Source organism: Pseudochaenichthys georgianus, chromosome 20 (assembly GCF_902827115.2).
Source record: "Pseudochaenichthys georgianus chromosome 20, fPseGeo1.2, whole genome shotgun sequence".
Classification (NCBI taxonomy): domain Eukaryota; kingdom Metazoa; phylum Chordata; class Actinopteri; order Perciformes; family Channichthyidae; genus Pseudochaenichthys; species Pseudochaenichthys georgianus.
This window is the reverse complement of record NC_047522.1, coordinates 22,945,635-22,959,890: the sequence shown is the minus strand read 5'-3', so window position 1 is coordinate 22,959,890 and position 14,256 is coordinate 22,945,635. Positions and strand designations below refer to the sequence as shown.

Sequence of the window (14,256 nt, the reverse complement as noted above, 5' to 3'; positions counted from 1 at the left end):
CTGAGCACTTGTACAACCCTCCAACTGTAATTAAAGCCTCATAAAGCGACATGCCATGATGAGTAATGTGTAATTATATGCACTTTATATGTTGCCCTGCAAAGGAGCTGCAGCAGCGAACACATTTCTGAGGTGATGCACGAGGGGAACACTCACTTCCTCCCGATGTCACCTGATCCCTGAGGGTCAGCAGCTCTTCCTGGGTGGAGACGGACTTCCTCCCCTCCGCGACTACCAGACAGATGAATCTAATTTAAGGCCTTTTAAAGAAGCAGTAAAAAATAATGGTGGCATTTCACTGGTGTTTCCCGGCTGTTCTTAATGAAGCGCGCGCTCACTTGAAAGAGGGTCGCGCTAACCATGACATTACACATCTTCTCTTTCTTGTGGTGCTTCTAATAAAGCCGGCCAGATTTACTCGTTATTTCTGGTAGCTGTGTTTTATTAGTGAAGTGCTATACTTCACAAATACACGTTATTCATCAAAAGCACACAGATGAAATGTTGAATCCACTCTGGAGTGTCCTTGAACTCTCGTGCTATCATGAATACGGCTGCAAGAGTGAGCAACTTGTATCACGTAAATCTAGTCTAGTGTTCCTTTGAATTAATTAAACAATCCATTTGAACACATTGCTCTGTCCTGAACAAGCTTCTTTTATTAATTGTTTCTTGTTTATTTAGCTTATACAACCGTAACTCTCTCTCTCTCTCTCTCTCTCTCTCTCTCTCTCTCTCTAGCAGAAATATCATATAAACCATACGTCACATGTTGTCTCTTTTTTCAGTTCTTGGAACTTATTCTATACAGTTACGAAATAAACACCATTATTTAATTTACACACACACATCAACATTAACAATATATGCACTTATATACCATACTCTGTAAACTGTATCTTGAACGTAAACTGGTCACGTGCCGCTCCGTGCCTGCCACTGAGGAAACGGAGTTTAGCTAGCTGCTTAACAATGTCGAGCCATTCATAATCATAAAAGCTAAAAACACAACACTTGACATTCAGTCAGCATGTTAATACAAATACAAACAATCGTTTTTGCACACTTATTTCAAAGTTCGCGAACATTAATACTACGTTTCCTTTCCTACCTGAAAGGGGAGATATCAATGAAGACGCTCGGACATGATGCTTTCTCTCCGTCAGCTTCAATGAGGCATCGTGGCCTCGGCAGGCATGACTAATCAATCACCAGTGTCTCCAAAAAACAGATGTAACAGATAATGGATGAACAATTTTGAACGAGTTTCACCTCTTTGACACGACTGTTTTTAACCCTTTTAAAGAACATACACATTGTAATCTTTTTTACAAGACTTTGTTTTATAGTACGTATTACATTCATAATTATAAATTATTTGTAAATGAATTCCCTTTTGTGACTGCTTTTATTGCCTATTGTATTTATATCAATGACTAGTTTCCAAAATAATTAACATTGACAACCTGCACAGTTTTAACAAAACTGTCACGTCCGAGCTTTCCTCTGCCCTTAACAAGCTTGACAGTTATTTAGGGTTGCTTTCTAAAGAGGTGGAAGCAGTACTAAAACACTAAAATCCTCCAGTTTCCTCCAGAGGGTGTTTCTCTCCCACTCGTCTTTTGTGGATTGCTCGACTTGTACATTTAAAATGCTGACATGCCACTGTATTGCACTGTAAATCTGTAACCTGAGGGTCTGTGTTAATCAGTGACCGTCAAAACCCAGCCCACACAAAATGCTGACAAAGCAAAAACAGCTGCATATTATCATATTTGTTGTTTTATTGTCTCTGTCCTGCTCTTTGCTGCTGTAATGCACCCCTCAAAATGAAGTTCATTTTATTTCAATATAATGGGTGATGTCATGCTTGAAGATCACATTATTGCATCTGAGCTTTGGGGGTCGGACCTGATATCAAACATCGAGGAATCTCCTAAAGACTCAGGACAAAATGTGCTAAATACAAATTAAAATGTTGAATACAACTATTTTGAGTTGTGCAGCTTCTGTAACCCCAGATGAAAGCAGCAGATGCACAGTGGGTCGATTGCTTTGAGGGTGTGTATCCTTCTCATAGATCATTTTACACCGCCTGTGGTAATGAGGAAGAAAAAGGACTTTGCTCTGAAATGCTTCGCAGGTCTTGTGATGATCGCGGAAGAGTTTCTAATCTTCGCAGAGAGCAGACACCGACTGACGGCTGCAAGGTAACAAACCGACTCTAAATCTTCTTTATAGCTCAAAACATACGTATTTTATCTTAAGATTTAGTTCACTCGTTTGCAAGGCTGTTTTGATTGAATGACATCTTTAAAATCTTTGTACAGTGCAATAAACTTATTAATTGCTGTCTGCATTATTGGCGTTCAAAGGTGTCAAAACAGATCTATTGCCGGGCTTTAAGTCGTATTACGTCAAACATCTTATTGACCTTTATTTAATCCTGCATTTATTTGCATTGCATTTGATGAGGACAGTAGCCAAAGTAATACTTGCATGTTTTGATACTCAGATGTACAGGTCGTTGTAATGGAGTAGTTTGAATACAATCTGTCTCTCGTAGTAGGCGATGAAGCTGTGAGTGCTGCGCTGACGTGATTTGTCATGGACTGGAAGAGCAACCTGCGGCGCACCCAATCACTGAGGAGCGTCTCCTCGTCATGTGACAAGCCCACCCGGACAGAGGGGAGGCTGAGGGAGAGGATAGCATCTGTGTCCCAGCTAGTGTCCAGGTGAAGAAACATCACTCTACATCTGTGCCCAAGAAACACCCCCTCTACTTCCTGTATCTTAAAGGGGCCCTGTCATGTTTGTGTGCATGTAAATGGTCTACAAAGGTTAAAATCCCTGATGGATTAATGTCTTTTAAATATAGATATCAAACTACCGTGGAAGTAAGTGCATCCAATCCAGAAACTCCAGTGAATAATGATGACGCAAAGACGGGGCTCAAAGAGGTAACTCCAACACAATGCAACATCACATTTGAAGGTCACCTATTATGCAAGATCCTCTTCTTCATGTCTCTTCTACATCAACATGTGTCCCCTCTTCTCCATGTCTCTTCTACATCAACATGTGTCCCCTCTTCTTCATGTCTCTTCTACATCAACATGTGTCCCCTCTTCTTCATGTCTCTTCTACATCAACATGTGTCCCCTCTTCTCCATGTCTCTTCTACATCAACATGTGTACCCTCTTCTTCATGTCTCTTCTACATCAACACGTGTCCCCTCTTCTTCATGTCTCTTCTACATCAACATGTGTCCCCTCTTCCTCATGTCTCTTCTACATCAACATGTGTCCCCTCTTCTTCATGTCTCTTCTACATCAACATGTGTCCCCTCTTCTTCATGTCTCTTCTACATCACCATGTGTCCCCTCTTCTTCACGTCTCTTCTACATCAACATGTGTCCCATCTTCTTCATGTCTCTTCTACATCAACATGTGTCCCCTCTTCTCCATGTCTCTTCTACATCAACACGTGTCCCCTCTTCTCCATGTCTCTTCTACATCAACATGTGTCCCCTCTTCTTCATGTCTCTTCTACATCAACATGTGTCCCCTCTTCTTCACGTCTCTTCTACATCACCATGTGTCCCCTCTTCTTCATGTCTCTTCTACATCAACATGTGTCCCCTCTTCTTCATGTCTCTTCTACATCAACACGTGTCCCCTCTTCTCCATGTCTCTTCTACATCAACACGTGTCCCCTCTTCTTCATGTCTCTTCTACATCAACACTGTGTCCCCTCTTCTCCATGTCTCTTCTACATCAACACGTGTCCCCTCTTCTCCATGTCTCTTCTACATCAACACGTGTCCCCTCTTCTTCATGTCTCTTCTACATCAACATGTGTCCCCTCTTCTCCATGTCTCTTCTACATCAACATGTGTCCCCTCTTCTTCATGTCTCTTCTACATCAACATGTGTCCCATCTTCTTCATGTCTCTTCTACATCAACACGTGTCCCCTCTTCTCCATGTCTCTTCTACATCAACACGTGTCCCCTCTTCTTCACGTCTCTTCTACATCAACATGTGTCCCCTCTTCTCCATGTCTCTTCTACATCAACATGTGTCCCCTCTTCTCCATGTTTCTTCTACATCAACATGTGTCCCCTCTTCTCCATGTCTCTTCTACATCAACATGTGTCCCCTCTTCTTCATGTCTCTTCTACATCAACATGTGTCCCCTCTTCTTCATGTCTCTTCTCAACATGTGTCCCCTCTGTGGAAAGAGACTCTGAAAGTTTCAGGAACAAAGATTCTCTCTCTCTTTGATCCATTTCTATAAAAACCTGTCTGAAAATGAGCTGATCAGATTTTGGTCACTTGATGATGTCATAACGATGTGTTGGCTTGGTAACCATTAGCCAATCAGCAACCAAGGTAACCCCCCCCCCCCCCCCCTTATCACCTGAATCTCCTCCTAGAGCACCATTGAGTTATTTGTAACCAAATGTCTCTCAGAGGGGCGTGGGGGGAGGGGCTCCTTGTTTTCATCTAAAGTAACAGACAGAGAATCAGCACTTTGGAAACAGGGCTGAAACAGAGGGGATTCTGGGTAATGCTGCAATCATCTGTTTGGTGTTTCAGCCAATCAGAGACAGGTTCTGTATGTATCTGAGACCTGTGATATATTGAAAAACAGTATAATAGGGGACCTTTAAAAAATAATAAACACAGCTGCATGAAAGCATGTTTTTTTGTATCCGCGCCAGATCAAACCCTCTATTCTGAAGAGCAACGAGACTCACCTGGAGTCTCCGATGAAGAGGAATGACGCGAGGGGGCTGCCTCGAGGAGACAAATCCAATTTGACCCGCAGTAAGTCAGTGGGGAGCCTCCAGAGCAGCGCCGGCTCCATCGGGGCCCTGAAGGCTCTGTTCGAGTCCAGGGGAGCCACTCAGAACAAGGTGAGGAGTCCCAGAGCAGCGAGTCTCACTTCATCTCACAAGGCTGCAGACATCAAGCCCATGCTGAACGGAGAGGGGGACGAAGGAGAGGAACCTGCTCCAAGAAAGAATGCTAGAACTGATCATGTGACTCGAAAGGTAATCTGCCTTTTGTTATTATCAGAAACAGGTTTATTGACACGTACGAGGAATTTGACTTGGTGCCGTGGTGCATACAGTACATAACGTTTAAAAAATAAATAAACACACAGATAGAGAACTATAAAAATAATAAAAAATATAGTAAAATATAAAAGTATTTACATAGAAATGGAATAAAATATGGAACACAAATCGGCAGTAATAAAAAAAACAGATATTGTTGTACATTGTGTGCATTAAAGCAGTGCTTCTCAAAGTGTGGTACTCACGTGTGGTACTCACCGTCCGTGAGTATATTGGTAACATTTCACATTTGAAATAAATAAATACATTTAAGTTTTCCGCACTCTCGCGGGAATATCTCCGCAATGGAACGAGCTTAAGTTTCACTTTCTATTGCATGATAAAGCCCAGGGCAACACCTTCGTCACACATGTTGTCACTTGTTTGTACCATTTGCAGGCGATTTATAATCTGTTCTAGAAAAACGATGTGTTTTGGGATATTTGTGGAGTTAGGTGGTCCGCGAGTGTTTTTTTATTGGTTAAGTGTCCTTGGTATGAAAAAGTTTGAGAAACACTGCGTTAAAGTCTATGATGTGGCCGAGGTAAAGTGTCAGTGGGGGGGCCATCATGACACCTCTTAAGAAAAATAATTGTCACACAGAGAGACTGCTTACTTGCAATGAGAGTTAATTTCCTGTCTCTAGGTGGTGGATCGGACCCGGGCGGAGAGGAGGAAAACAATCGGGGGGATAGATTTTGAGAGAATTGCAGCCTCTCAGGATGGTGAGTACCAGACGACGTTCAATAGAGTGTGCTGTCAGATTAACCTGAGCATCGTTTACTTCAGCGCACAGGAAAGCATTTTAAAGGTCACTGAATCTAATTAAATCTAACTTTTTATGGTTTGGCTGAAAAACACAGGAAAAACTACGTTATAAAAGCCCAGATATAAAGACCATATAAACACAAAGACCAGTTGATAAGAAGAGGTTGTAAGGAAACTGGCATCACTGCCTTAAAGGTGGGGTAGGTAAGTTTCAGAAACCGGCTCGAGATACACTTTTTGTTATATTCCATGGAATGCTCTTAACATCCCGATAGCAATGAATATCTGAAGTGCTTTGACAGAAAATCCATAAAAAAATGTCATCTGTAGAAGCCGTAATACTGTAAAAAGTACAACTTTTTTATGGCCTACCTGCCTGTCAGCCTTCCATCGGGGCACAATCTTATCTCGTGCCCTCATTGGTCATGTGCGCGTTCGTGTGTGTTGGAGGAGGGGCTCTGTGAGGAAGTGGCAGATTTCCTCCGGTTGTGTATTTTCAAATTCTAGCGATCTCGAGCCGGTTTCTCAAACTTACCTACCCCACCTTTAAACTTACCTTCAGATACAAATGAATAATTAACCAGGGTTCTTACGGTCAATAAAAACCTGGAAAAGTCAAAATGCTAATTCCAGGCCCTGGAAAAGTTATAGAGAACAATATTTTCCCCAAAGTTTTGGAAAAGTCATGGAAATGTAACTAAAGTTGCATCGAATATAATTTATATTTTATCTAATCGCCGAAATAGTAATACTATAATGATAATAAATACTGTATCGTATAGTAATGAAGCTGCTTTTTGAGAAAGATCATGTTTAATTGACACCAACGAACACATACAGTATAGCTCTTCATTTAGCATCCAAGGAAATGGAAAAAGTGAATTTCTGACCCTTAAAATAAAGAAGTACCAAAAGATGTTTAGTTTTCAATATGCACACAACAACAGAATAGCGTCATGCAAAGTCAGACTGAAGCACGCATCAGTCACTCCTCACAGTGAATGCTTCTCTCAGTGATTGTGATGTTATGTTAAATGTCTGTTGTTTGTTTTTCATGCATTGTGTCTGGATATTTGTCCATGTTGATGTTACACATGGAGCTGCTGTGATGCAAGTCACATTTCAGACTTGATCTATGCACCTGAAAGATTCCCTGGAAAGCCGCCTTCGCCGTTCGAGGCCCGTGACTCAGGTCGAGGCTGTGGGAATGAAAGGAAGGTGAAACTGAGAGGGAGAGAAGCGCAGGAAGCAGTGATTGACTCAACCTGGTGTGGGCACAGCAGACCACTTCACTACAGGACAGAAATAGACATGAATAAGTGACGGAGGGTGAAGGGTCAGCTGTTACTGGGAGGAGAGAGGGAGACACTGAGAGTTAGAAGACACACAGCGAGAGGAAATCAGACCTCACAGATTCACAAAGACTGAAAGGGAATAAGACGACAGGCAGGACATAAGGGACCGTTCGATTTCTGTGAGTACGGATTTGATTTGTGATTAAATGTGGAAACAAAGTGCGTCAATGTGTGTCTGAGGGGTCTTGCTATCAGGATTGATGTCAGAGATTTACAGGAAGAAGCTATATCAAGAATGTGTTAAATTGCTGATCAGTGCGTGCACATTTCTTGGAAGTATGGGCATCAATATTTAATTGTTCTGAACATTTTAGTTTGAGGCTTTAAGAAGTACAATTTCAAAAAGTTGCAGGGTCATTTCTCCACTGTAAATGACATCTATGGTAAAGACTATAGAAGAATCTCTGTCTTTGATGAGTAGAAATAATCCCACTAGCATGTAATATGTCCTTTTAGAGGCTCTTGAAATAAGCATACTCCTTTAAAACCCTTAAAAAACATATTTATATATATTAAAAACTTTAAAATCGTAGAACATAAAGGTGGTTTAGACTTTAATATTGCTAGAAGTTTACCTAAATGTTGTCTTTATTCTAATTTTACAGCGTTTCTCCTTTATCCTGATTGATAGCTATTTATGGATTTACGATCTTAACTTCGACACAATTTTTCACTCTGACTATTTAATGCCGAGTCATGTGTAGCTGTAGTGACTCGCCTGGCTGTGTAACCCCAGTATTTGTGTCAGTGGAGTCAGGTATCTGTCCTTCTCCACCACCAGTGGGACATTTATAGCTCCAACACATGGCAGCTGTTCAATATCAGCTTTAAATGTCATAACTAGTCACCTTTAAAAAATACTATCAATAACACACGGTTAGCTGACATGGATGCGTGTCATCTGTGTGTGTTTTTAAAATGAGTAACTTGTTTAATTTCTGTTTCAATGTCAGAAAAAGTCACATGATGTTGTGACCCTATCTGGAAATACTTTGACATAGCTGAGCTGCCTCCTAAAAAGCTCAAATTAACCAGTAAACAAAGCGAAACAAATATACAACTCCTTTAACCTAAATACCACGTAAAGATTTTGACGGCACATCTGTAAAAAGCAAATACTTATTGAACCTTTGATAAGATTGTGGAAAAACAAGATGTTCCCTATTTCACATTGGCTGATTGAAATACTACGACATGTGCAATGGAACCGTAATGATAGTTACAGGTTGATCTGATGTCTCTGCAGATGAAAAGAGGAGGTCCATTGCAGATTTCAGGGACAGCTCTGTAATCCAAAGCAAGTGTGTCTCGGTCAAAGCCATGTCCGCCCTCTACCTGTCGAAGGTGGTACCTCAGGATTCAACACGCAGCCTTTCAAAACCGGTAAACACCCGCCTACTCGTTGTCTTTTCACTTGTCTCTGAGCTTAAGCTAAATGTTTAAGAGCATTACGAAGCATGCAAAGGAGAAGATACATTTTAACATTTTTAATTATAGGTTCCAGAAAAGATCTTTTTGTGTTTCATGATAATCCATTAACTTAACTTGCAGAGAGCGCACCTCCCTCAGCAGATCTGTACACACTGCAGATTGTTATCTTTTACAGATGTCATATACCACACTAAACGGTGTCACGCTAAAATATGTCATACAATGATTACTGATCTGTAAACAAATCTTGTGTCCTGACTTGAACGTATTACTGTTTCCTACAAGGAGCAAGATAAGTCATCTCAGTCGGGGAAAAGAGTCCAGCGAACCAAGGTAAGCTGGGATTTGACCGGACATTTTGCATAATGGTGTGTAATGGATTTTCATTGTTGCAAAAACACATTAAAGCTTTTCCCGAGATATGAATATTCCCGTAAAAATAAATATTGGATGCCATAAACTCAACATTATTGTATTAATCATGTGGTTGCATTTGCTGGTTGCTCTGGAGTTCGGCTAACCCACTGACACCTGGCATGTGGAAAGCATATCAACTGGCATGAGTGAGGTACCATTGAATGCATGTCTGCACCCTGGAGCATCATTTCTGTACTGGATGGCTCATATCTGATACAAAGGACTCAATGATGAGACCTTTACTCTGTTCTTCTAAGATGTCCGAAGACTCCGAACAAAGCAAAGATGACATCCCTTCGCTTCCTTCAGTGAGACATCAGCAAGGGCCAGAAGACGTCTCTGGGGCCAAGTTAACACAGTCCATGTCGTTGCAACTCTCTAAAGAAAAGCTACACCAACAGCGGGCGAAATGCGAGCTGAAAAGGCTCCTGAAGCACACTCACCCCGAGCTGAAGACGCTGGATGGAGTGGTGGACGAGGAGCTTGCTGAGGTTTTGAGTTTAGAGACAGATGGTGAAACGGGATACGAGGGAGAGGTCCTGTCTAGATGCTTGATATTTGAGAACTGCGCCCGTACCAACAAAGTATCTCCTTACATCCCCAAGAAGTACGTAGCGGAGGGAACAGTGGAACGAGGCGACGTCAGTAAATCATCAGCTGTGTTTCAGGAGCATGAAGACGGGTCTTGTACTGACGAAACAATCAGACCTAGTCATGATCCAAACAGAGAGAGTGAGGAGGACATGGTAAGAATAGATGTTCAGGCTACCAGGAGGAGATTTGAGAGTCAGTCTGTGAACACATCTGCACCGTTTCCCAGAAATAACTGCCAAGGAAAAGTTTCTGGAGATAAGAAAGGGGCAGTCCAAAAACAGGAGTTTAACATGCGTAGACAAGATAATCTACACACCAAAAGTCTTGATGTGATCAATCAGCCTAAAAAACAAGGTCCTTGTGATCCTATCATTGGCCAAAACACTGACCATGTGGTTCCCACTGGTGAAACACCCTTTGGTGATGAGACGAGAAGCATCCTTGGTCCAGAGAAAATCATCAAAACCAGTGCGGCTCTTTCCCAAAACAACCCATTCATCCCCACAAATATAGAAATAGAACATTCATTTCTGCGTTCATCACAAAACCAAAGCCCCGCACGGGACGGTGGGGAAATTCAGGACCAGGTGAAAGCTAATGTCAAAGACAGAGCTCACCTGTTTGAATCAATGCCATTTGACCAAATCAGGAATCAGAACAAGGATGACATTGAGTGGCAGGTTGAGAACATCAAGGAAACCCTGAAATCCCTTTATCAAGTTGATGCCATACATTCAGATGGCTCAATCATTGAGGTCAAGGAGACGATGATAGCTAAAAAGGCCAAATTCACTCTATCAGAAGATGGGCCTGAGATCAAATACGACGAGGTGGCTGAAGGTGGTGCGCAAAACTTCATACTCCAGTTGCTACCACGGTCAAACTTAAAGCCTCATATCACTTATCTGAAGGAGGGTAGGGAAGGAAAGATCGAGGCCACTTTGGTGAAGATACCAGTGCAGCATCATCACTTCAGTGCCAACCAAGACACGGAGTTTAAAACCGCCAACATGGCTCAGCTTGTCGAGGATATTCTCAATCAAGATAACTCTCTGCGGAAAGGAGTGATAATGCAGACGGATGCAGACGGAGGGGCTAAAGTCATAGTCTACTCCCTCTACTATTATTTGGATGTGGACGACTTGAAGAGTTACAGTCCTCCAAAAGGTCGCAGAGCATTGTGAACCAGAGCAGGAAAGAGGAGATGTGAGAAAAAACGACAATCAAGAACTACAAAAAGGTTTCGTTGCATCAACCAAGAGCGGCCTTCTAGAAACTCCCAAAGACCAAGGATCAACGCGGCCCGAAATCACAGTAAAAGGGAACGTTAAACTGTTCAAGAGTTGTATCGAAAAGGGTGATTTGGAGTATTTGAAAACTCTTCAGGCGGAGCCAACCGAGCAAGAACTCCCTCCAAGTCAAAATGTGGCTGAACAAGGAATGGATCTGCATCATGACCAGAGAGGTGATGGAGCAGAGGAGAGTGCTTCAGAATGGGTCCCAGTGGATATAAAGAGGCTTAAAAACATGTTCTCTGGAGATCAAAGACCAATCCAGCCCAAACCAAATGCGTGGGAAAACCGTGCCCCCATTTCTTGTGCAGTCACAGGTCTTGGAAAGAGCCAGTCCTCTACGGAGATGGATGTCAAAACACCTGAGGTATGTAACTCTCCGGTTGCACCAAAGGGATCAAACCTACAGGACGATGGTCAGGTCCACCAGGCTGAATTAGTCGAGGTGGTAGATATGAACGAGGAGATTTCTGAGCTCCAAACTGCAATGCAAAGCCTCCATCAGGCCACAATCGAGGCCAAATCTTTGCATCACTCAGCACTATCAAAACAGAGACTTCACTATCAAGAACCCATCTCAATTAAAGCAGGTGATGGAGAATTACCTCACACAAAGACATGCCATAAAGATAGTCATTCTGAAGAAGAAACTACTGAGACATGCCGCAAAATGGGTCAAAAAGAAGTCTTCCAGAAACAACACTTGCAAGCTGCGATGGAGCCTGGACATATTCCAGAAACAATCGAGGCTCAGCAGGAGGAAGAGGAAGTTGTTTTTCACGGTAAACTTCAAGCTGCTTTGGACTCCCTGCAGAAATCCAACATCAATGTCAGCAGGGGAGATTTCAGAGACGCCATGATATACAGAAATGTGTCCAAACCTCAAAGGTCTGTTCAAATCCCCACTAAGGAGGAGCTTTGCCCCGTGACTGACCCTGATCCAACTCAAGCACCAGTGAGACGAGAGCTCTCTAAAGAACAGGGGACATCTACACATGCAGAGCCCAAAGATAAAGCAGATACAAGGGATGTCTCAGAGAAAAGCAATACAATACTTGTGGCTCCAAAACCAGCCATCCCACCCAAACCTGAGCATTTGAAAGTGAAACAAGGAGAGATTCAGTCAACTGATACAAAGAATCCTGAGGCAACCCAAACTATTACTGTAAAAGTAGAAGAAACAGTTCCTCAACCATTGCCCAAAGCACTGGTGTCATGTAAGGATGAACAAAAGCAAGATCTGTTCAAAGCTAACGTTTGTGCAGAGTCGGGTTCAGTGAATCCTGAAAGCAAAAAGCCTTTTGATGAAGCCATATCGATGTCTGAGGAAAGTGAAGTGAGGCATCAAGTTCAAGGTTCAGTCGTTATCTTGGAAACTGAGAATTACATTAGGCGACAACAGGAGATAAACGTCACGGACGAAGAGAAAAGCCCCAAGGATTCCCCAATCAAAGAGAATATTAATGAAACAGATGAAAGCCATGTCGATTTTAAGGAAGCATGTAAGAAATTTGAAGGTGAGAAGGCAGCTTCAGGGAAGAAGGCTCCGGCAAAGCCAAAAAGAAATGCCCAGGTGGACAACAAAAAACAAAAACAACAGTCTGGCAATAACACCTCAGTTCTTGCACATGTTGCTGAGGAACCACAACCAACTGTACCTGGTTCATCCTGCAGTGAGCCAAACACCTGCCAACAAACGGCTGACAGCAAGAAGGAGAAAGAAAAGAAAGAAGATGGTAAAGTCGAGATGAGGGAGAAGAAAGGACGAACTGAGACAGAGGTCGAACGTCGACAGCGTCTGTCAGTCCACATGGATGTGATCATGACGGAGAATATGACTGCAGCCATGGATATCTTTGACAACTTGCGAAAGCAGGAGGAACTGCAGAGCATTCTCAGTCGAGTCGAAGAAATTGAACAGGACACAAGCGAGGTGGATGTAAGTTGTTTAAGGAAAGTGTTCGAGGACGTACCAGAGTGGGTCGGCATCCCCGGCAAAAAGAAACAAAAGAAAAAGAGAAAAGGAAACAAAGAAGTAAAGCTGCCATTAACGAAAAACAACACCGAAAACAAGTCTTCAATGGCACATGTGTTTGGAAATCTTGAACGAGCCAGTGAGGAGATCACGACTCTTAAAGAACATACTTTAGCAAGACTTGTGGAAATAGAGGAAAGGATTAAGAAGGCTCTTTATTCTGTCTCTACTTTGAAATCCGACGCAGATATCGCTGGTTTATCGCGCCTGTTCAAAGAGTCATTAGCTGTTGATCAAGGGCCCCCATCGTCTGGTGGCATTAGCAAAATTAGCATTGAGTCAAGCAGAACAAAGCCACTGCAGACACAGGTTACCACGGCAGCACAAGGAGACTCAGATCTGCTAGTTAGTCAGGGTGAAGGAGCGTCCGCAAAACTTCAAGCAAGTCCTCCATCTTCTCCTGTCTTCATCTCTATCCAATCAGCTGCTACAAACACAGAGAAAGCAGAGTTGCTTCCCCCTGAGACCACGATCTGCCCGAAATGTCAGAGCAGTCCAAAGACAGAGGAGAGATTCAGGTCGACTAAAACCGTGACGTGCAACAGCCCCGCTCAAAACAGGAAGAAGGACCCCAGAAAAGGAGGTAAAAAACAATCGTCTAGCAACCCTAAACGAGAGACGAGTGTCCTCGAGGTGCAGACTGACCATGAGGGGAAAAGTATCGTGGGCTCGAAGACCGTCAAACAACTATGAGAGGACTGAACCATTTGGAAAGTGGGTTGTAATGTCCCACTGTTGTCACTGGTTAGCTAGGAACAATATCCACAGGAAGCGATAAGTACCCAGAAGTTTAGGTGCCGATCGATTAAAAACTTTAAATGTGTTGAAAAGTGAAGTTTGTGACCCATTGAATGCGTTTCCTCATTCGTTTTCTGACAAAGTTGTTGTGTACATTTTATTTGTGAAGATATGTTTCTAAATATCTCTTTGTTTCTATTGATGGGTGAGATTTGTGTTGGTCTCTTGTAATCTTAAAACTGTTTTTGATTTGCATTTCAAATTAAAGACGAGTCATTGGTTTTCATTCATGCTTTTGTGTCTGTTGTTTTTTTGATTACCTATTATAAGTATTTTTGTTTTTAACAAAGCTCAACGTCATTTCTTTCATCAGTTTCACCCGGCTTGTCGAGAGACGTGTTCAGCCTGTTCGAAGCCGGTTTATCCGATGGAGAGAATTACCGCAGACAAATACATTTTTCACCAAACTTGCTTCTGTTGTAAACAGTGCAACAAAAAGT

The 14,256-nt window shown here is 42.4% G+C and overlaps 1 protein-coding gene across 1 annotated transcript; it reads left to right on the top strand.

Moving 5' to 3' along the window:
- Nucleotides 1–2,126: 2,126 nt before the first annotated feature.
- Nucleotides 2,127–14,048, top strand: LOC117465682 (xin actin-binding repeat-containing protein 1-like). The gene is given in 10 exon segments (XM_034108647.1): nucleotides 2,127–2,210; nucleotides 2,567–2,735; nucleotides 2,879–2,960; nucleotides 4,728–5,060; nucleotides 5,773–5,851; nucleotides 8,496–8,632; nucleotides 8,966–9,013; nucleotides 9,355–10,860; nucleotides 10,862–13,698; nucleotides 13,700–14,048. Coding segments are annotated over 9 exon segments (5,247 nt in total). The 5' UTR covers nucleotides 2,127–2,210; nucleotides 2,567–2,607; the 3' UTR covers nucleotides 13,797–14,048.
- The last annotated feature ends 208 nt before the right edge of the window (nucleotides 14,049–14,256 follow it).